Source organism: Hemiscyllium ocellatum, chromosome 46 (assembly GCF_020745735.1).
Source record: "Hemiscyllium ocellatum isolate sHemOce1 chromosome 46, sHemOce1.pat.X.cur, whole genome shotgun sequence".
Taxonomy (NCBI): domain Eukaryota; kingdom Metazoa; phylum Chordata; class Chondrichthyes; order Orectolobiformes; family Hemiscylliidae; genus Hemiscyllium; species Hemiscyllium ocellatum.
The window spans coordinates 5410613-5433271 of record NC_083446.1 but is presented as its reverse complement, the minus strand read 5'-3'; the positions used below and the strand labels follow the sequence as shown (position 1 = coordinate 5433271).

Here is a 22659-nt window from a genome sequence, read left to right as displayed (position 1 = left end):
GGAATTTATGAGGATGAGGAATTAGCCCAGCAAATGTGTTCCCTTCCTTCCCACCCCAACGACCCAGAGCAACGTGCGCAGGACCATCAGTCGCCTCTTCTCCAAGGTTCTGCAGAAGGTGCGTTTGGACGAGGAGGCGCTGTGCGAGTTCAGCGGGTCGGACTGTGGGACCGAGTCTCAGCTCATCGACCTCGAGGACGAGAACAGTGACTGGTGAGTGACACTGAGGCTACCGGGTACGCCCACCTGCAAAACCCAATCCCTCCCCCTCGCCATTATTTCCCTCCCATCTCTCTCTTAACACCTTCTGGGACATGGGCCCCTCGCAGATTCGGCAGACTGCTCAACTATGAGGTGCATCGCCGTTTACCCAACACTCTCTCTTCTCCGATGCACCATAGAATCCTTACAGTGTGGAAACAGGCCCCTCGGCCCAACAAGTCCACACCAACCCTCCGAAGAATAACCCACCCAGACCCATTCCCCTACACTATTGCTCTACATTTACCCCTGAAATAATGCACCTCATTTACACATCCCTGAACATCATAGACAATTTAGCATGGCCAATCCAACCTCACCTGCACATCCCTGGGCACTATGGGACAATTTAGCACGGCCAATCCACCCTAACCTGCACATCCCTGGGCACTATGGGACAATTTAGCTTGGCCAATCCACCCTAACCTGCACATCCCTGGGCACTATGGGACAATTTAGCACGGTCAATCCACCCTAACTTACACATCTGTGGACTGTGGGAGGAAACCGGAACACCCAGAGAAAACCCCACACAGACTCAGGGAGAATGTGCAAACTCCACATAGACAGTCGCCCAAGGCTGGGATCGAACCTGGGTCCCTGGCGCTGGGAGGCAGCAGTGCTAACCACTGAGCCACCACTTTCCAGTGGGGGTGCGTGTGGGTTCCGCCATCCGATGAGCGGGAGCTGGCAGCCCAGGGGTGATCCACTCCCTCTCCCAGGACTCACTTCGGGTTAGATATAACTGGAAAGGGGGCACCGAGCGGCAGCTGCAGCAGGACTGGCACGACGGCTTGGGCTCTCCCAGCTGCTGCCCCAGGGCTCACACCGGCAAGCACCCTCCACCCTGCAACTGTGGAAGGCTGAAACTCGAGTCACTGGACAGAAGGAGACCGCTCAGCCCATTGTGTCCACACTGGCTCTTTACCCAGTGCCTCCCCCCACCCCACCGTTCTGCTCATCCTTCCTCTTCAGATCATAACCTGATTCCCTGCTGAAGGTTTGGATCGAATCTGCCTCCCTCCCATTCTCAAGCAGTTCCGGGTCGGAACCACACACTGACTGAAAGTTCCTCCCTCTGTCACCATTTTGCTGGACTCCCCGACCTTGTGACTGAGTGGAACAGGGAAGGAGGGAAGGTGATGGCAGAGTCGTATTGTTGGAGACAGGTACAAATCCCACCACAGCAGCTGTTGGAAATAAATTCAACGAATATCAAGCTGCCCTCTGTACCGGTGGCCATGACAACTCTTTGGATAGTCTGAGATGAGCCAAGATCATAACAATACAATATTATTATTGTAATAACTATATTAATTTAGCATATCTGGTCGGATGAGTTGGACCGAAGGGTCTGTTTCCATGCTGTACATCTCTATGACTCTATATCCCTTCTTGTTCACTCATGTCCTTTTAAGGTAGGGAATCTATTTTATTGAGCATATGATTCCATCCCCATAGCAAATGTCTTTTTCCTCTGAAATGGACGAGCAAGCCACTGAGTTCCAGGGATTCTTAGGGGTGGGCAACAAGTGATATCCCCATGTGAGAATGTCCTTCTCTTTGAAAAAAGCTCCAGACCCCCTCCCGATGCGAGCATACCTTTACCAAGCCTCCCCGCGAGAGAGAAGGTGTTTCCTGTCGGCCTTTGTGACATGGAAGCTTCTGTTCCCACAGCAGGGAGGTGGGTGCTATGAGGCACAGCCAGCCACAGCATCACACCTCTTGCGGGGAGCCCCTAGACACGGCCAGCTGTGAACTCAACATCGACTGTGACTGCACAAGCAACCCCAGGACGGACCCGGCCACCAACTGTTCAGAATATGAAAGGTAGAGAGAGACAATAATAAATCCCGTTTGAAAGAAACTAAGCTGGAATCGGCTAATGGTGTCAATTCACAGTCACTGGCTTCAGTGTGGGGGTGGGGAGGAATGGGCTAATGGAACCTGGCAGTCACGGGGTGTCCCCTGACTGCTGTACACTGCATTCCTGTGGCCTCCCTCTCCTCGTATCGGAGATCCAGCTGCTTTCCAGAAACAGCCACTAACAACGATCAACAAATGTCTGTCGGCAGAATTACTCTTTGGGTCGCCTGAGATGAGCCAAGATCATAATAAAAAAAAGGAACTGCAGCAGGCCATTCGGCCCCTCGAGCCTGCTCCACCACTCAGTATGATTGTAGCCTTGACTCTCTTCCTGCCTATGCCCTCGTATTTGTCAAATCCCCCTGTGAATCAAAAATCTGTCTAACAGCCTTAGGCAGTAATGTGGCAGAAGTGAAGTTTCATACCCATGACTGCGTACTAAAAGGAATTTTGTCTCTTTAAGAATTCCTGCATTCACCTGGTCAAGCCTTGTAAGAACTTTCTGTAGATCACCTCACATTTTTCTAAACTTATAGACCCAGCCTATTAACCTTTTCCAACAGTTCAACCCAGAAATTAGTTTGATGAACCTTTTGCAGCAAATATCTTTCCTTAGCTACAATGATCAAAACTGCTCTCAGTACTCCAGATGTGGTCTCGCCAAGGCTGTATATCATTGTAGCGAGCCACCTCTCCTCCTGTACTCCACTCCCCTTATAATAAAGGCAACAAGGCATCTCATGGCTTGCAAGTTAGCTTTCAGAGGCTCATGAACAAGGGCAACTTAATCCCTTTAAAGTTCCACACTTTGCAGCGTCTCACGGTTAAAGAAATACTTTGTATTTCCGTTTTACCAAACAAATTGGATAACTTCACATTTCTTGCTGTTGTATTCCATCTGCAAATGTTTGCGCACTCACTCAGCTCTTCAAGCTGGAACATCTTGGTGCTCTTCTTCAATCTCATATTCTACGTGTGACCTGCAGACTTGGGAATATTTAATCCCCATGTCCAAATAACTGATATCGACTGTGATCAGCTAGGGGTAAAAAGTGAGGTCTGCAGATGCTGGAGATCAGAGCTGAAAATGTTCCTTGGATGCTGCCTGACCTGCTGCGCTTTAACCAGCAACACATTTTCAGCTGTGATCAGCTAGGGCTCAAGCAATTATCCTTATGGCACCCCACTAGTTATAGACTGCCATCCTGAAAAGGACTGATTTATTTCCATTTCCTGTCAGTTAACCAGGTCTCAATCCACATCGATGTATCCCCCAATCCCACATGCTTTCATCTGTTTACTTGTATGGGACCTTTACTGAAATCCTTCTGAAAATCTAAATATTCCACATCCACCAATTTCTCTTATCTATTCTGCTTATGTCCTTAGAAAACTCCAACCTGTCAAACAATTTGTCAAACATTTCATAAATTCACATTGACCCTACCCTATCCTACCACTACTTTCTAAGTGTCCTGATGACAGGTGCTACTGTTTTTACAGTGACTGCTATTTGGCTAACAGGGCCATCATTCTCTTTCTCTCCTTTTTTAATAGTGGCGTTACTTTTCACACTTCCAATCTGCTGGGGCCATTCCAGACCTAAAGGATTCTGGAGGATGGCCACCAATGCATCTACAATGTCTACAGCAATCATTTTCAACAGTTCAGCATGCTTGTCATCATTGCTCAGACTTTTTGAGAGTACGAGTTGCGACGTCACATTGAGATTGTACAGGACATTGGTGAAGCCTCTTCTGTGCCGTTCTGGTTAACTGCAACGATATACAGCCTTGGCGAGACCACATCTGGAGTATTGAGGGTAGTTTTGGTCACTTTACCCAAGGAAGGATATTTGTCACAGAGGGTGTGCAACAAAAGTTCATCAAACTAATTTCTGGGTTGGAGGGATTGTGCTGTTGGAAAAGGTTAAATAGGCTGGGTCTATATTCTCGTAAGTTTAGAAATAGGAAGGATATTATTAAATTGGAGAGGGTTCAGAAAAGATTTACCAGGATGTTGCTGGGAATGGAAGACTGGAGTTATAAGGAGAGGCTGGATATAGCCTGGAATTTCTTTTACTGGAGCGTAGGAGGTTGAGAAGTGACTTTACAGAGATTTATAAAATCATGAGGGCCATAGCTAAGGTGAATACCAAAGGTCCTTTCCCTAAGGTGGGAGTTCAAAACTAGGAAACATATTTTTAAGGTGAGAGGAGAAAGATTTAGAAAGGACATGAGGGGCAACGTTTTGACACAGAGTAGTCTGTGTTTGGAATGAACTGCCAGAGGATGTGGTGGATGCGGGTACAGTTACAACGTTTAAAAGACTTTTGGATAAGGACATGAATAGGAAAGGGTTTGGAGGGATATGGGCCAGGAGCAGGCAGGTGGGACTAGTTTAGTTTGGGATTATGGTCAGCATGGACTGGTTGGACCGAAGGATCTGTTTCAGTGCTGCATATTAAGTGGGTTAGTCACGACAAATTCAGGGTTACAAAGATAGGATAGTGGGGTGATAATGGGGAGGATGCTCTTCGGAGGGTCAGTGTGGACTTGATGGGCCGAATAGCCTGCTTCACACTGGAGTAATTCCATTCCATGACTCTGTGACTAAGATGTAGGTCTCAAGGATTTTATCTGTGTTAGGCCCCATTAATTTCTCTAGTAGTACTTTATTTAATAGCGTTAATACTGTATGTTGATCTGTCCTCATTAACGTTAGTTCCTCAGACTTTCCACTATCTCTATTGTACCGTGGAAGTTTTAAAGTGTTTTCCTCCATGATGGGGGTACATAGCCACCTCTCCAACACCCCCCCCACCCCCTCATTGGACTATCCCACCTCAGGGTCACTTAGCAATACAGAATTTGACATCACAACAACTTGTGGCATTTTTAAGAAAAAAAGTCTCATCTTGCCCTCTCTGATGCTTTTGCCACTTACCCTCATTGTTTGTCCCTTTGGTTACATGTCCCTTCGGTTATACATCCCTCTGTCACCTCCTGCAACATTCATTCAGCACAACATGGGATAAAACATTTCTCAGGCGGCTGGTGAAGGCTCCTTCTACTGAGTTAGTCACTCCAGAGAAACAAAACAACACGGAGAGTCCCTTCACTGCTGTACAGATGCCTGTATTAAACAGCCATAGAAGCATTTCCCATGTCCACGAATGAGCGAGATGTACACGGCAAGTGGTTGGGAGGTGGTAGGGTGATTTTCAACAGGAGGATTTCGGTTGGGGGAAATAAATCAGCTTTAAGAGAGCATTAGCCTCCTCTGTGGCACTTGGTGCCATCAGTGCCAAGCCCAACCTTGGCCAGTGTGGACAGGGATGACCAAATTCCTGCAAACCTACTGCGGGCATTCCAAGGACCGCAGGGAATGCCAGCATCCTGTTGTGGCCACTACCTGCCATGTCTTTCCGCCCCCTGTAACTTTGTGGGGTGGGGTGGAGGTGTCTCGGTGTCTACAGGCAGTCACATTCCCTCCCTCCCCCCCCACCAAGTTCATTTTCTCCCTCTGAGGGGGAAGGGGCCAGTTGCCTGCCTCACTGTGAGGTAGGAATTGTCTGTGCCCTCTGCCTCAGCAGAGGATGGGACGTATGCCCGGCCATTGCAACAACCAGTTAACTGAAGGATGCGGGCGTGGTTTCACAGCAGCTCTGCACTTAACCTAATGGCCAACAGACCTGAAGGAAGCACGGGACTTTCAGAAAAGCAGCAAAGGCAGAAAGAGATAGAGAGCAGGACATGCCTTTTCTGTCTCCAGTCCTGGCATATGTGAGAATCGCAGACACGGACCACCCACCCATTCCTTGGTGCGGTTAAGATCAATTCACCCCCCTCACCCATAACAAAAGGGGCCCTGGCGAGAGGGCCTTTGGCCGAGATGATATTCCTGCCCGCAAGTGCACTCTCATGGTTTGGGGTGGCAACATGAATAAGAGGTGAGGGAAGAGTCAGTCCACAAGGGCTGTACCAGCCAGCCTTTAAATGCCAAAGGGAGAGGCAATCATCCTTGAGTCTGTGCCCAGGGTGGGTGGAATGTTCCAGAAACAATCACTCAGTTGACATTCAGGATGCAGAGATGTTGTCCTGTTGACCGACGCCAATGTTTCTGTTGGGGAACACTGAAGATCTCTGCACAAATTGTTCGGAGTGAGGGGGGCGTCTCGATTCCACACCTCGAGGGAAGGTGGTGGCTGGGAAGCTAGAGTAAACCAGGCGTCAGAGACGAGTTGGATTAAAATCCTGCAGAGAAGAGAACCCTCTTTAGAAAACGGTCAGAAAGGATAAGTGAAGAGAAACACAGAGAGAAACCAGTATAGATACAGAGGGAGAGGAGATGGAAAAAGAGGGAGAGGAGATGGAGGAAGTGGGAGAGGAGATGGAGGAAGTGGGAGAGGAGATGGAGGAAGTGGGAGAAGGCACACAGGAAGGGAGATCGAATTCCAGGCCAGCACTATAGAGAGATTGGTGGTAGCAGGTGGACGGACTTAGAGAAAGAGAGAGACATGTGGTAGGAGGAACAGAGATAGATGGAGTGAAATGATAAGGAGACAGGGACAAGCAAACATTGAGCAAAGTGGGGACAGAGAGAAAGATGACAGTGGGGTAGTGAGTGACGCGAGGGGGGCAACAGAAAGAGATAGGCTGACAGACGGGAGTGGAGGGTTGGAGAGTGAGAGGTGATCAGGCACTGAGTGAGAAGGGATTAGGGATAGAGAAATTGAGGGGAGGGTGGGAACAGAAAGAGTGGGGGGGAAGAGACAACAATGGGAAGCGACAGAGAAAGTGGGGGATGGAGACCATTCTTTGGAAAAAATATTGACTCTTCAAACTGGTCCCATCACAGCTCCGCCCTGATTTCCCATCTGACTTTCTGCTCCCACCAGCCCACAATTTCCCTGGTAGCAAACTGCAACTCTCTCCCCACCCCAACCTCCTCAACACTCCAGCCCCAGGATTTGGACCCTGCCCCACGTGTCCCACGTGGTGATGGACCGACTCTACCCCGACCCACCCAAACTCTGTTGTAAAGTGAGACGTCTTACCGCCAGTGAGGTCGAGTCTGAAGAAATCTGTTTCCTAGGCAGCTGACTGCTGGAAGAACCTGCGGAGAGATTCCAGTTTAGGACTTTGTTCTCCGTCTGTACACAAACAACGTACGCGCAATACTGCATGGAATACACACACAACGTCAGACACAATATTGTGACAATGCTGTCACCTTGAGAGGGTATTTTGTCCTTTTTTGTTGAAGAGTGACAGAGGCGCCAAGCTGAACTAGTTAAGACCATTTGAGTAAACAGCTTGGGAGGCCTTTCTTTATACCAGCCTGAACGGGTGTGGCCGTCTCTCACAGATCTGGATTTCTGAGTAGCATCAGAAGATATTGGGGGTCTCAACAGAGCTTGAAGCTTCAGTGACTGTCTCCTGGCTGCTACTCTCTCTGAATCTTCTGCTGAAGTTTTTATTCCTCCCGGATTGGAGGATTACATTTTGGAAAACCAAACAAAGACATCTCCAATTAAAAGTACAGCCTTGGGCAGTGTTGTAGAACAGAGAGACCTAGGGGTTCAGGTACCTAATTCTATGCATAGGGCAGTTAAGAAGGCATTTAGTACACTTGCCTCCATTGCTCAGACCTTTGAGGATAGGAGTTGGGATGTTATAGAACATAGAACATAGAAGGATACAGCGCAGTACAGGCCCTTCGGCCCTCGATGTTGCGCCGACCGAGTCCTACCTAACCTATACTAGCCCAATAACTTCCAAATGCCTATCCAATGCCCGCTTAAATGAACATAAAGAAGGAGAGTTCACCACTGATACGGGCAGGGCATTCCATGAACTCACAACCCGCTGTGTGAAGAATCTACCCCTAACATCTGTCCTATACCTACCACCCCTTAATTTAAAGCTATGTCCCCTAGTAACACCTGACTCCATTAGCGGTAAAAGGTTCTTAGTATCTACCCTATCTAAACCCCTAATCATCTTATACACTTCTATCAGATCTCCCCTAAACCTTCTCTTCTCCAATGAGAACAGCCCCAAGTGCCTCAGCCTTTCCTCATACGATCTTCCTACCATTCCAGGCAACATCCTGGTAAACCTCCTCTGCACTCGTTCTAAAGCTTCCACATCCTTCCTATAGTATGGCGACCAAAACTGCACACAATACTCCAGATGAGGCCTCACCAGAGTCTTATACAACTGCAACATGACCTCAGGACTCCGGAACTCAATTCCTCTGCCAATAAAGCCCAGTACACCATATGCCTTCCTCACAGCACTTTTTACCTGGGTGGCAACTTTCAGAGATCTGTGTACATAGACACCAAGATCCCTCTGCTCATCCACACTACCAAGTAGCCTACCATTAGCCCAGTAATCCATCATCTTGTTATTCCTACCAAAGTGAACGACTTCGCACTTAGCTACATTGAATTCCATTTGCCACATTTCCGCCCAGCTCTGCAACTTATCTATATCCCGCTGTAACCTACCACTTCCTTCCTCACTATCCACAACTCCACCAACTTTCGTGTCATCCGCAAACTTGCTTACCCAGCTTTCAAGTCCTTCCTCTAGATCATTTATAAAGATAACAAAAAGCAATGGTCCCAAAACAGATCCTTGTGGTACACCGCTAGTAACTGCGCTCCAAGATGAACATAATCCATCAACTACTACCCTCTGTCTCCTTCCAGCCAGCCAATTCCTAATCCAAACCTCTAATGTATCCTCAATGCCATACCTCCGAAGTTTTAGCATTAGCCTACCATGGGGAACCTTATCGAACGCCTTACTAAAATCCATATACACAACATCTACTGCTTTACCCTCATCCACTTCCTTAGTCACCTTCTCAAAGAACTCAATAAGGTTTGTGAGGCACGACCTGCCCTTCACAAAACCATGCTGGCTATCCCTGATCACGTTATTCCTACCCAGATGTTCATAAATCTTATCCCTTACCATTCTCTCTAAGACTTTGCCCACCACTGAAGTCAGACTCACTGGCCTATAGTTCTGGATGTACGGGATATTGGCGAGGCGTCTTCTGGGTCCAGTTCTGTTGCCCTGTTATAGGAAGGATATTATTAAACTGGAGAGGGTTCAGAAGAGATTTACCAGGATATTGCCAGGATTGGAGAGTTTGAGTTATAAAGAGAGTCGGGATAGGCTGGGACTGTGTATCACTGTAGCCTAGGAGATTGAGGAGTAGCCTTATAGAGGTTTAGAAAATCATATAAAGGTATGGATAAGGTGAAGGGCAAGTGTCTTTTCCCCAGGGTGGCAGGTATCAACACTAGGGGGGCATATTTTTAAGGTGAGAGGTTTAAAAAAGATATGAGGGCAATTTCTTTTTACACAGAGAGTGGTTTGTGTGTGGAATGAATTTCCAGTGGAAGTGATGGATGTGGGGACAGTTACATTGAAAGACATTTGGACAAATACATGATGAGGGAAGTTTTTGGAGGAATGTGGGCCAGGAGCAGGCAGATAGGACTACTTTAGTTTGGGAGAATGTTTGGCATGGGCAGGTTGCACTGAAGGGTCTGTTCCCAAGCTTTTTGACTCTACGACTGTATGTGAGAATTTGTGTCAGACTTTGCTAAGGGGTGTGTTAATGGGATGTTACGATATTGGAACAATTAATTAATAATCATTACTGTATCTATCATTCTGGATGTAGGTTTGCTCACTGAGCTGCAAGGTTCATTTCCAGATATTTCATTACCCTTCTAGATAACATCTTCAGTGGGCCTCAGGTGAAGCACTGCTGATAATTCCTGCTTTCTATTTATACGTTTAGGTTTCTTTGGGTCGGTGATGTCATTTCCGGTGATTATGTCATTTCCTGCGGTGAAGTCACTTCCTGTTCCTTTTCTCTATCATTCTGCTAAGTTTTCCAAGAGAGTTAAGTTATTCTAAATTCCTCTTTCTTTGATTGCTTTTTTAACTACAGTGTTTAACTAAATTGTGTCTTGTTTAATGTCGAGTAGTCACATTACATCGGGAACACAGTTTTACACTTACCTTTAAAACAAGAGAAACTTAGGGTCTAGGCTACCTTCTTAAAATATTTTGAGGGAGTTGGGTCTGGTTCAGGACAATATCTACACACAATGTGACACAGGTGACACAATGCAACATGTATTGTACACATTGACTGCAACATGTTGTCTGCTTCAGTACATATATCACGGCATAGACGATGCCAATACAGCACTTGCCAGGTTGCATGCAACATACATATCCCACACAAGCATTGAAGCAGGAATCAAGTTTATCAACCTATGTACTCATGGATATTATTGCTGGGAATAAAAGGTCCCACTTATTTTAGATACAGGCTGTCAGCGAGCAAACATCCCAGAACAGGTCGAGGTACAGAGAAAATCTCCTCTGTACGGTCCCCTTCAAACACTCCCAACACAGGTACGGCACAGCGTTTACACTGAGGGCCCCTCAACCACATCCCAATGCCTTCCGTTGAGGCCTAATGATCAGTATCTGCCCTTACCAGGTGCTGGATCTTTGGAAGTCTTTTTATCACTCAGGAACCCTGACTCTGTATTGCTGCGGTGTCGGAATGTGGGAAGGACAGAAGACATTTGATTTCTCTCTTCGAGTGAATCTTTTGACTGTAGAGAGGAACAATATGATTATTAGAGGAGGGTAGAGGTCAGTTGATATAGTTTATCCCATGAAGACTGCTGCCACTGGGGCACAGGCTCCCACACACATACTGACACACACACCCACACACAGACTCTCACTGGGGTACAGGCACCCACACACACACACACACACACACAGACTCTCACTGGGATATGGGCTTCCACACACAGACACACACACCCACACACAGACTCTCACTGGGGTATAGGCTCACACACACACACACAGACACAGACAGACTCTCACTGGGAATCGGGCTCTCTCACACACACACACACACTCACACAGACTCTCAGTGGGATATGGGCTCTCACACACATACTAACACAGACACACACACCCACACACAGACTGTCTTTGGGGTTGGGGCTCTCTCACACACACTCTCTCACTGTAAAAATATCATTTTTACTTAATGCTTTTATTGCATTGTATAATTTTGAAATGGAGAGAGTTGCCATACAGACACCAAGATCTGGGAAGTGGGGGATATGAAAGAGCATTGTTTGTCTGATGGTGAAGATTCTCCTGCCCTCTCAATTGCCTGTGGCTAGGCCCTTGGCATCACACTTGACTTGGCCTGTAACTAATGGCAGGACTGGGAGCTCACCGAATCCTAAACTCTCCCCAACCTACATCAGCTCCTGTTCTCCCATTCCACCCTGGGATTGCAGGCCTACCTCAGGTCCTCTGCTGGCTGCAGTCTACCCGGAATTCTCATTCTCCTATTGAAATTCATCAAAGGCCTCATCCTCTACCAAGCTTTCACCATCTCTACCCAGGCCCCTCCTTATATCTGTAACGCCCTCCAGACCCTACATCTCTCCCAATCTCTGTAACCCCCTCCAGCCCCTACACCCCCTCCCTATCTCTGTAACCCCCTCCAGCCCCAACATTTCTCCCTATCTCTGTAACCCTGTCCAGCCCCTGCACACCTTCCCTATAGCGTAGCCCCCTCCAGCCCATACGCCCCCTCCCTATCTCTGAAACCCCCTCCAGCCCCTACACCCCCTCCCTATCTCTGGAACCTCCTCCAGCCCCTACACACCCACCCTATCTCTGTAACCTTGTCCAGCCCCTACACACCTTCTCTATCTCTGTAGCCCCCTCCAACCCATACACACCCTCCCTATCTCTGAAACCCCCTACACCTCCTCCAGCCCCTACACCCACTCCCTATTTCTGTAACCTCCTCCAGCCCCTACACCCACTCCCTATTTCTGTAACCTCCTCCAGCCTCTACACCCCCTCCCTATCTCTGTCACCCCCTCTGGTCCCTATACCCCCTCCCTACTTCTATAATCTCCTCCAGCCCCTACACCCCCTCCCTATCTGTGTCACCCCCTCTGGCCCCTACACCCCCTCCCTATCTCTGTAACCCCCTCCAGCCCCTACACCCCCTCCCTATCTGTGTCACCCCCTCTGGCCCCTACACCCCCTCCCTATCACTGTAACCCCCTCCAGCCCCTACACCCCCTCCCTATCTCTGTAACCCCCTCCAGCCCCTACACCCCCTCCCTATCTCTGTCACCCCCTCTGGCCCCTACACCCCCTCCCTATCACTGTAACCCCCTCCAGCCCCTACACCCCCTCCCTATCTCTGTAACCCCCTCCAGCCCCTACACCCCCTCCCTATTTCTGTCACCCCCTCCAGCCCCTACACCCCCTCCCTATCTCTCTAACCCCCTCCAGCCCCTACACCCCCTCCCTATCTCTGTAACCCCCTCCAGCCCCTAGACCCCTTCCCTATCTCTGTAACCCCCTCCAGCCCCTAGACCACACTGAAGTCTCTGTGCTTCAATTCTGAACAGTCGGACAGTTCTGAATCCAATTCCTCCACCAACTGCGCCACAAGTTCTCGAATTTCCTGTTGTCATCTCTCTCTCTCTCTCTCTCTCTCTCTCTCTCTCTCCTCCTTTAAGAGATTCCTTAACCTGACCTCTCAGCAAGCATACAGACATCTGTTCCTAATATCCCCTTGCGTGGCTGATGATCAAACTTTGTCCCCTGGATCGACCGCCTCAGAATATTTTTTGATGCAAACTCCGCTATACAAGTGCATTTGTTGTGTTAAAGCCCTGTAGAGGCATTCAGCTGAAAACCCTGCATCACCCTGCTGTCATTTTGCACAGAGTTGTGTCTCCTTCTTTGACTTGTTACTCCTCAGGAACTAGCCATTCTTGAGGGTCCACTCACTACCTCCCTCGGCTCCCCCTTCGCCCAGCTCCCTCCCCTTTCCCGGACGGGGTGGGCACTGACCGAGGGCAGATCCCGGAGATTATGCATGCCTTGCGAAGGGCCCACATGCACCAAGTGGTTGAAGTTGGTTGGACCGGAGATTAAGTTGGACCTTCTCTGGGGGTCTTTCAGCATCTCCCTACAGAAGAGGAATAACAAAGGGTATGAGTTATTGAATGGACCAAGGTGAACACCCGTTATCATAACCCCGGCCTCTTAAGACAGAGGGCAGAAGCTGACAATTTTTAAAAATAGTAGAACACCAAACAATACAGCACAGGAACAGGCCCTTCGGCCCACAGTGTTGTGCCGAATATGACGCCAAATTAAACTAATCCCTCTGCCAGTCCTTGGTCCTTTTCCCTTGCATATTAGATTAGATTACTTACAGTGTGGAAACAGGCCCTTCGGCCCAACAAGTCCACACCGACCCTCCGCAGAGCAACCCACCCAGACCCATTCCCCTACATTTACCCTTCACATAACACTATGGGACAATTTAACATGGCCAGTTCACCTCACCTGCACATTTTTGGACTGTGGGAGGAAACCCACGCAGACACGGGGAGAATGTGCAAACTCCACAGTTACCTGAGCCGGGAATTGAACCCGGGTCCTTGGACCTGTGAGGCAACAGTGCTAACCACTGTGCCACTGTGCCGCATATTCATGCACATAATCATGTGCTTATCTCAAGTCCCTTATCATATCTGCCTCCACCCCCACCCCAGGAAGTGTGTACCACATTCCTACCACACTCTGTGTAAAAACAACTTGCCCCTCACATCCCCTTTGACCTTTCCCCCTCTCACCTTAAATGCGAGGCCCCTAGTTTACCTCTGGGAAAAAAATCCTGACCATCAACCCTATCTATGCATCTCATAATTTGATAGAATTCTCTCAAGTCTCCCCTCAGCCTCCAGAGAAAACAACCTGAGTTTTTCCAGCCTCTCCTTACAGTTTGTACACTCCAATCCAGGCAGCTTCCTGGTAAACCTCTTCTGTACCCTCTCCAAAGCCTGCACGCCCTTCCTGTAATGTGAACACAATACCCTAAGTGGCCAAATCAAGGTCATATAAAGCTGCAACGTGACACCCTGACTCTCGTACTCAATTCCCCGACCAACAAAGGCAAACATGTCATACCACCCTATCTACTCACCAGGCCACTTTCAGGGAGCTATGGACTTGAACCGAAAGATCACTCTGTACAGATCAGGGCCCTGCCATTAACCACATACTTTCCCAAACATTTGATCTCCGAAAGTGCAACACCTCACACTTACCCAGATTAAACTCCATCTGCCATTTCTCTGCCCATGATCTGCAACTGTATCCTTTGACAATCTTCTATACTATCCACAACTCCACCAATCGTCTGCAAATGTATTCTGTCATGAGGGAACAACTTGCCTTGAATAAATTAGGGAACGGCGATGACTTAGTGATATTAAGTTTTGTTTTATTCATTTGTGAGATGTGGGTGTTGCTGGTTAGGCCAGCATTTATTATCTGTCCCTAGTTGCCCCTTGAGCAGGTGGGGGTGAGTTGCCTTCTTGAACTGGTACAGTCCACCTGCTGTGGGTTGACCCGCCATGTCACAGGGGAGGGAATTCTAGGGCTCTGTCCAGTGACAGTGAAGGAACAGAGATATATTTCCAAGTCAGGATGGTGAGTAGCACAAAGAGTGGTGTTTCCATGTACCTGCTGCCGAGATAAAAGTGGCCGTGGGTTTGGAAGGTGCTGCCTGAGGATCTTTGGTGAATTTCTGCAGTGCATCTTGTAGACGGTACACACTGCTGCTACTGAGCGTCGGTGGGTGGAGGAAGTGGATTCTTGTGGATGTGGTGCCAGTCAAGTGAGGGATGTTTTGTCTTGGATTGCAGGACTGTTAATCCTAAGGCCCAGGTAGTGTTCTGGGGACCTGGGTTTGAGTCCCACCACCGCAGATGGTGAAATTTAAATTCAATTTAAAAAAATCTGGTATTAAGAGTCAAGTGATGTCAGAAAAGCCCACCTGGTTCATCAATATCCTTTACAGAAGGAAGCTGCCACCCTTACCTGGTCTGGGCCTACACGTGACTCCAGACCCACAGCAGTGTGGTTGACTCTTAACTGCCCTCTGGGCAATTAGGGATGGGCAATAAATGCTGGCAAAGGCAGTGACGGCCTCATCCCGTGAACGAATATACAGTAAATAAAGAAACGACGTGCCCGGCCTTTCAGAAGGCAGTTAAGAGCCAACCCAAACCGGGTAAGGATGCTTCTGCCTTCCCGAAATTAGTGAACCAAACAGTGTTTTATAGACGATAGTTTCATGGTTACTCTGACAATTCCAGATGGTATTTAGCAATTATCTGATGTCATTACCTTTATTTTTTTTTTAAAATTCTAACTGCAATGAGTCATGAGAGAGAGAGAGAGACACACACAAACATTTTCATTGTTGCTAGGAGTTAGTTCAATGCAAGTAGCAGAGGAATAAGCCAGTTTCCGTTGTTATGAGACTATTGATGACTAATGTGGGTGGCTGTTTCAGAATCAGGATGTCAGACACAAGGACACCTCGGTATCCAGTACAGGAATTAGGAGATCATGTTGCGGCTGTACAAAATGTTGGTTAGGCCACTTTTGGAATACAGTGTTCAATTCTGGTCTCCCTGCTGCAGATGTTGTGGAACTTGAAAGAGTTCAGAAAAGATTTACAAGGATGTTGCCAGGGTTGGAGGGTTTGAGCTATTAGAGAGAGACTGAACAGGCTGGGGCTGTTTTCCCTGGAGTGTCGGAGGTTGAGGGGTGACCTTATAGAGGCTTATAAAATCATGAGGGGGCATGGCTTGGGTGAAAAGCCAAGGATAGGGGAGTCAAAAACTGGAGGGCATAGGTTTAAGGTGAGAGGGGAAAGATTTAAAAGGGACCTAAGGAGTAACTTGTTCATGCAGAGGGTGGTATGTGTGTGGAATCAGCTGCTAGAATGGCCAAACAAGTATCCTGTACAGCCGCATCATGACCTCCCAACTCCTGTACTCAATACTCTGGCCAATAAAGGAAAGCATACCAAACGCCTTCTTCACTATCCTATCTACCTGCGACTCCACTTTCAAGGAGCTAGGAACCTGCACTCCAAGGTCTCTTTGTTCAGCAACATTCCCTAGGACCTTACCATTAAGTGTATAAGTTGTGCACTGATTTGCCTTTCCAAAATGCAGCACCTCGCATTTATCTGAATTAAACTCCATCTGCCACTCCTCGGCCCATTGACCCATCTGATCAAGGTACATCTTCACTGCCCACTGTACCGCCGATGTTGGTGTCATCTGCAAACTTACTAACTGTATCTCCTGTGTTCACAGCCAAATCATTTATATAAATGACAAAAAGCAGCGGACCCTGAAAACTTTGAGGTATTTGATAGCATCAGTGGGATTGCCCCTACCTGAGAGGGCAGGTGGGGATGGGGGTGGGGTTTTAGCTTTGACAGTTCATGGCCAAAAGATGATACCGTTGACAGCGCAGCACTCCTTCACAATCAACGTTTCGGGCTCTAGGCTGTGGACCACCGAGCTCATAATGTCTCAGCCTTGGAGCCTCATCTCTGGGCCTTTGTTATCGGGTTCAGGATCCAGTTGCCCCCAAGATTCAGCTGTCTTTTCAACCCCTGATGCATGCCCCCCTCACCCCGTCCTCTCACCTTAACTGCTGGAATCGGTCCTCCTCGGAGATTCGGAAAGCAAATCGCCTTTTACTCTTGGTGCGGTGCATTTGCCGCCTGATATTCCCGGTCTTCTCCGGGATGACGAAATCATCAGTCCCTAGCCAGGTCATTTAGGAGAAAGAGAAACCATTAAACATGCAATATAGGAGTTGGGGCGTAAGTTGGGATTGTACAGAACGTTGGTGAGGCCAGTTCTGGAGTACTGTGCTGAAAATATGTTGCTGGAAAAGCGCAGCAGGTCAGGCAGCATCCAAGGAACAGGAGATTCGACGTTTCGGGCATAAGCCCTTCTTCAGGCTTATGCCCGAAACGTCGATTCTCCTGTTCCTTGGATGCTGCCTGACCTGCTGCGCTTTTCCAGCAACACATTTTCAGCTCTGATCTCCAGCATCTGCAGACCTCACTTTCTCCTCTGGAGTACTGTGCCCAGTTCTGGTCACCCTACTAGAGGATGGATATTATCACACAGGAGAGGTTTCAGAAGAGGTTTACCAGGATGGTGCCAGGAATGGAGGGTTTGAATTATAAGAAGAAACTGGGTAGGCTGAGACTTTTTTCACTGGAGCATAGGAGGTTACTACAGTTGTTATGGGGGATTCCAACATGCAGGTAGACTGGGAGAATCAGGATGGTATTGGACCTCAAGAAAGAGACTTTGTGGAGTGCCTCCGAGATGGATTCTTAGAACAGCTGGTGCTGGAGCTGACCAGGGAGAAGGCAATTCTGGATCTGGTATTGTGCAACGAACCAGAATTGGTCAGGGACCTCAAAGTGAAGGAGCCATTGGGAAATAGTGACCATAATACAATAAGCTTCAATCTGCAATTTGAGAGGGAGAGGGTACAATTGGAAGGGACAATATTTCAGTTGGATAAAGGGAACTATGGAGCTATGAGGGAGGAGCTGGCCAAAGTTCAATGGTGCAATACCTTAGCAGGGATGACAGTGGAGGAACAATGGCAGATATTTCTGTGTATAATGCAGAAGATGCAGGATCAGTTCATTCCAAAAAGGACGAAAGATCCCAGGAGGAGGCATGGGTGGCCGTGGCTGACGAGGGAAGTTAAGAAACATATAAAGTTAAAAGAGAAAAAGTATAACATAGCAAAGATAAGTGGGAAAATGGAGGACTGGGAAGCTTTTAAAGAGCAACAGAGGATTACTAAGAAGGAAATACGCAGAGAAAAAAATGAGGTACGAAGGTAAACTGGCCAAAAATATAAAGGAGGATAGTAAAAGCTTTTTCAGGTATGTGGAAGGCAAAAAAATGATTAAGACTAAAATTGAAGACAGAAACAGGGGAATATATTACGGGGAACAAAGAAATGGCAGAAGAATTGAATTGGCACTTCAGATCTGTGTTCACTGGGAAAAACACAAGCAATCTCCCTGAGGTAACAGTGGCTGAAGGACCTGAACTAAAGGGAATCTATGTTTGCCAGGAATTGGTGTTGGAGAGACTGTTAGGTCTGAAGGTTGATAAGTCCCCGAGGCCTGATGGTCTACATCCCAGGGTACTGGAGGAGGTGGCTCGAGAAATCATGGATGCGTTGGTGAGAGTTCGATAGATTCGGGATCAGTTCCTGTGGATTGGACGGTGGCTAATGTTGTACCACTTTTTAAGAAAGGTGGGAGAGAGAAAGCAGGAAATTATAGACCAGTTAGTCTGACCTCAGTGGTGGGAAAGATGCTGGAGTCTATTATAAAGGATGAAATTACGACACATCTGGATAGTAGTAACAGGATAGGTCAGAGTCAGCATGGATTTATGAAGGGGATATCATGCTTGACTAATCTTCTGAAATTTTTTGAGGATGTAACTCTGAAGATGGACAAGAGAGATCCAGTAGATGCAGTGTACCTGGACTTTCAGAAAGCTTTTGATAAAGTCCCACATAGGAGGTTAGTGAGCAAAATTAGGGCGCATGGTATTGGGGGCAAAGTACTAACCTGGATTGAAAGTTAGTTGGCTGATAGGAAACAAAGAGTAGTGTTAAACGGCTCCATTTCAGAATGGCAGGCAGTGACCAGTGGGGTACCGCAGGGATCAGTACTGGGACCGCAGCTTTTTACAATATATATTAATGATATAGAAGATGGTATTAGTAATAAAATTAGCAAATTTGCTGATGATACAAAGCTGGGTGGCAGGGTGAAATGTGAGGAGGATGTTAGGAGATTACAGGGTGACCTGGACAGGTTAGGTGATGGTCAGATGCATGGCAGATGCAGTTTAATGTGGATAAATGTATGGTTATCCACTTTGGTGGCAAGAACAGGAAGGCAGATTACTACCTACATGGAATCAATTTAGGTAAAGGGGCAGTACAAAGTGATCTGGATGTTCTTGTACACCAGTCAATGAAGGTAAGCATGCAGGTACAGCAGGTAGTGAAGAAGGCTAATAGCATGCTGGCCTTCATAACAAGAGGGATTGAGTATAGAAGCAAAGAGGTTCCTCTGCAGCTGTACAGGGCCCTGGTGAGACCACACCTGGAGTATTGTGTGCAGTTCTGATCTCCAAATTTGAGGAAAGACATTCTGACTATTGAGGGAGTGCAGCGTTGGTTCACGAGGTCAATTCCTGGAATGGCGGGACTACCTTACACTGAAAGACTGGAGTGACTGGGCTTGTATACCCTTCAGTTTAGAAGACTGAGAGGGAATCTGATTGAGACATATAAGATTATTAAAGGATTGGACACTCTGGAGGCAGGAAACATGTTTCCACTGATGGGTGAGTGTCAAACCAGAGGACACAGCTTAAAAATACGGGGTAGACCATTTAGGACAGAGATGAGGAGAAACTTCTTCACCCAGAGAGTGGTGGCTGTGTGGAATGCTCTGCCCCAGAGGGCTGTGGAGGCCCAGTCTCTGGATTCATTGAAGGAAGAGTTGGATAGAGCTCTCAAGGATAGTGGAATCAAGGGTTATGGAGATAAGGCAGGTACAGGATACTGATTAAGGATGATCAGCCATGATCATATTGAATGATGGTGCAGGCTCGAAGGGCAGAATGGCCTACTCCTGCACCTATTGTCTGTTGTTGAGAGGCGACCTTATAGAGGTTTACAAAATCATGTGGGGTATAGATAAGGTGAGTGGCAGGTATCTTTTCCCTAGGGTGGGAGATTTCAAAATTACGGGGAACATTTTTAAGGTGAAAGGAGAAAGATTTAAAAAGGACACGTGGGGTAATTTTTATTTACACAGAGAGTGGTTCGTGTGTGGAATGAACTTGCTGAGTGGATGTGGGTACAGTTACAACATTTAAAAGACATTTGGATAAGGACATGGATAGGAAAGGGTTCAGAGCGATATGAGCCAGTAGGGCTCATAATTTGGGATTATGGTCAGCAAGAACTATTTGGATTGAAGGGTCTGTTTCTGTGCTCTTGTCTTAAATGGGAGATCCCTTATTGAATGCTGTGACCTGTAGTTCTAGTCTTACACAAATAAAATACTACATGTCACCTCAAAATCTTACATGTTTTAATGCAATCATCCCTCCATTCCAACAGAATGATACCCAATCAGTCCAACCATTCCTCCTAAATGAGGCCCCACATCCCAGATATCAGTTGAATGAGAAAAGAGACAGAGTGAGAGAGAGAGAGAGAGAGACAGAGAGGACTCTCTCAGGAGGTTAGAATCTTTCACGCACAGCACAGTGGCTCAGTGGTTAGCACTGCTGCCCCATGTTCAATTCCACCCTCAGGCAACTGCCCTTGTAGAGTTTGCACATTCTCCGTGTGTCTGTCTGCAGTTTCCTCCCACAGTCCAAAGGTGTGCAAGTTGGGGTGGATTGGCACACAGTGCTGAGTTGCCCACAGTGTCCAGGGATGTGCAGGTTAGGTGGGTTAGCCATGGGAGGTGCAGGATTACGGGTCTGACTGGGATGCTCTTCGGAATGTTGGTGTGGACTCGAGGGGCCAAATGGCCTACTCCCATGCTGTAGGGAGCTGAGATTTAGATTCGATTCCCTACAGGGTGGAAACAGGCCATTTGGCCCAACAAGTCCACACCGACTCTTTGAAGAGTATCCCACCCAGACCCACATCCCTCTGACTACCTCACACTATGGGCAGTTCACCTGGCCTGCACATCTTTGGTTTGTGGGAGGAAACCGGTGCATCCGGAGGAAACCCTCCAGACACAGGGAGAACGTGCAAACAGATAGTCACCCGAGGGCGGAATCGAACCCTGTGGCGCTATGAGGCAGCAGTGCTAACCACTGAGCCATCGTGCCAGCCATTCCATTCTATGACATACAAAGAACCTCATCTGAATGAGTCACAACAATGTCCTCAAGTCAACAAACATGTCGTTTCTGACCTGCTTCCTTCCTGCGCAGGTAGATTAACCGGAACGGCTCACTTGCTGAGAGATTCAGGGATCCATTTGAGTTCAGGGGCCGGACCTGCAAGAGTTCAAAACCGTGAATTAATTCAGCAAGGTTTATAAACCACCACAGGACCAAACCAGGCCAGGTAATCACCAAGAGGCCTCTAAATGGGAACCAGTTAGTGTTGTCACGCTGGGATTGGAGGGCCTGTGGTTTTACGCCCCGCTCTCGGCCCTTCTCCTGCTCCCCTCGCCCACCCCACCCACATCCACCTCGTTTCTCAGCCTTCTGCCTCCTTACTTTCTTCAGGGGAATAGTCTGGATCCACTCGCCGGTCTTCACTTCAAATATGTTCATTGCATTCTCGCTGTACACGGTCAGGTACGGTCCGTGACAAGCTGCAGGGAAACAAAAACCACAAGTATTAACCCAAACTCCACAAGAGCTGACCAATTCCCCCGCCCTTGTCTCCAATGATCTCTTCCCCCCCCATCCCAAAACCTCAGGGTTAGACAGATGAGAGTGTTGTGACGGTTGAGACATTAGCTGGGCTCTTTGATGCATCGAGTGAGTGAGCGTTTATGAGTGCCCTCTACTCTTGAGTAGGCCTCCTCAGTTGAATCGCGATGGACACACAGTAGCGTCACTGGGAACACAAACTACCAATAGGTTCCTCTTCAAGTGAATTGCCCAATCCAGAAACAGGCCATTTGGCGCATCTGCTCCCTGCCACCCCATTCTCCACCTCTTTTTCAACCTATCCCATGAACCCTTGAAAGTGGAGTCGCAGGGAGACAGGGTGGTGCAGGACACATTTGGCACACTTGCCTTCAGTGCTCATTGCATTAAGCATAGGAGTTGGGAGGTCATGTTGCGTGTGTACAGGACGTTGGTGAGGACACCTTTGGAATACTGTGTTCAGTTCTGGCCTCCCTGCTGTAGGAAAGATGTTGTCAAACTTGGAAGGGTGCAGAAAAGACTTACAAGGATATTGCCATGGTTGGAGGGTTTGAGCTATAGGGAGAGACTGAATAGGCTTGGGCAGTGTCAGAAACTTAAGGGTTTATAGTGATTCATAAAATCACGAGGGCATCGATAGGGTGAATAATCAAGGTCTTTTTCCTGGGGTAGGGGGAGTCCAAAATTAGAGGGCATTGGGTTAAGGTGAGAGGGGAAAGGGATCTGAGGGGCAACTTTTTCACACAAAAGGTGGTACGTGTATGGAATGAGCTGCAGGAGGAAGTGGTGGTACAATTACAGCATTTAAAAGGCATGTGGATGGGTATACGAATAGGAAGGGTTTGGAGGGACATGGGAGGCAAATGGGACTAGATGAATTTAGGATATCTAGTCAGAATGGACGAGTTGGACTGAAGGGCCGTTTCCACACTGTACAGCTCTGTGACACTACAACACCTCTTCCTTTGCTCTCGTGTTGACCTAGCTTTCCCTTGAATACATCCATGCAATTCAATGGACCTTCTCTTTGTGATAGTGAGTTCCAGATTCTCCCCACTCCCTGGGTAAGGAGGTTT

At 47.8% G+C, this 22659-nt stretch overlaps 1 protein-coding gene across 2 annotated transcripts in view; it reads right to left on the bottom strand.

The window, feature by feature from the left end:
- Nucleotides 1–1554: 1554 nt before the first annotated feature.
- LOC132836325 (serine/threonine-protein kinase MRCK alpha-like) overlaps nucleotides 1555–22659 on the bottom strand; it is a 148687-nt gene continuing 127582 nt past the window's right edge. For both annotated transcript variants that reach the window (XM_060855755.1, XM_060855756.1), the window contains 7 exons: nucleotides 21425–21522; nucleotides 21115–21199; nucleotides 16756–16876; nucleotides 13086–13203; nucleotides 10669–10789; nucleotides 7187–7245; nucleotides 1555–6383 (listed from right to left, as the gene is read on the bottom strand). In XM_060855755.1, coding sequence (XP_060711738.1) covers nucleotides 6360–6383; nucleotides 7187–7245; nucleotides 10669–10789; nucleotides 13086–13203; nucleotides 16756–16876; nucleotides 21115–21199; nucleotides 21425–21522 — 626 coding nt within the window. In that variant the 3' untranslated portion in view covers nucleotides 1555–6359. The remainder of the gene's footprint in view (nucleotides 6384–7186; nucleotides 7246–10668; nucleotides 10790–13085; nucleotides 13204–16755; nucleotides 16877–21114; nucleotides 21200–21424; nucleotides 21523–22659) is intronic.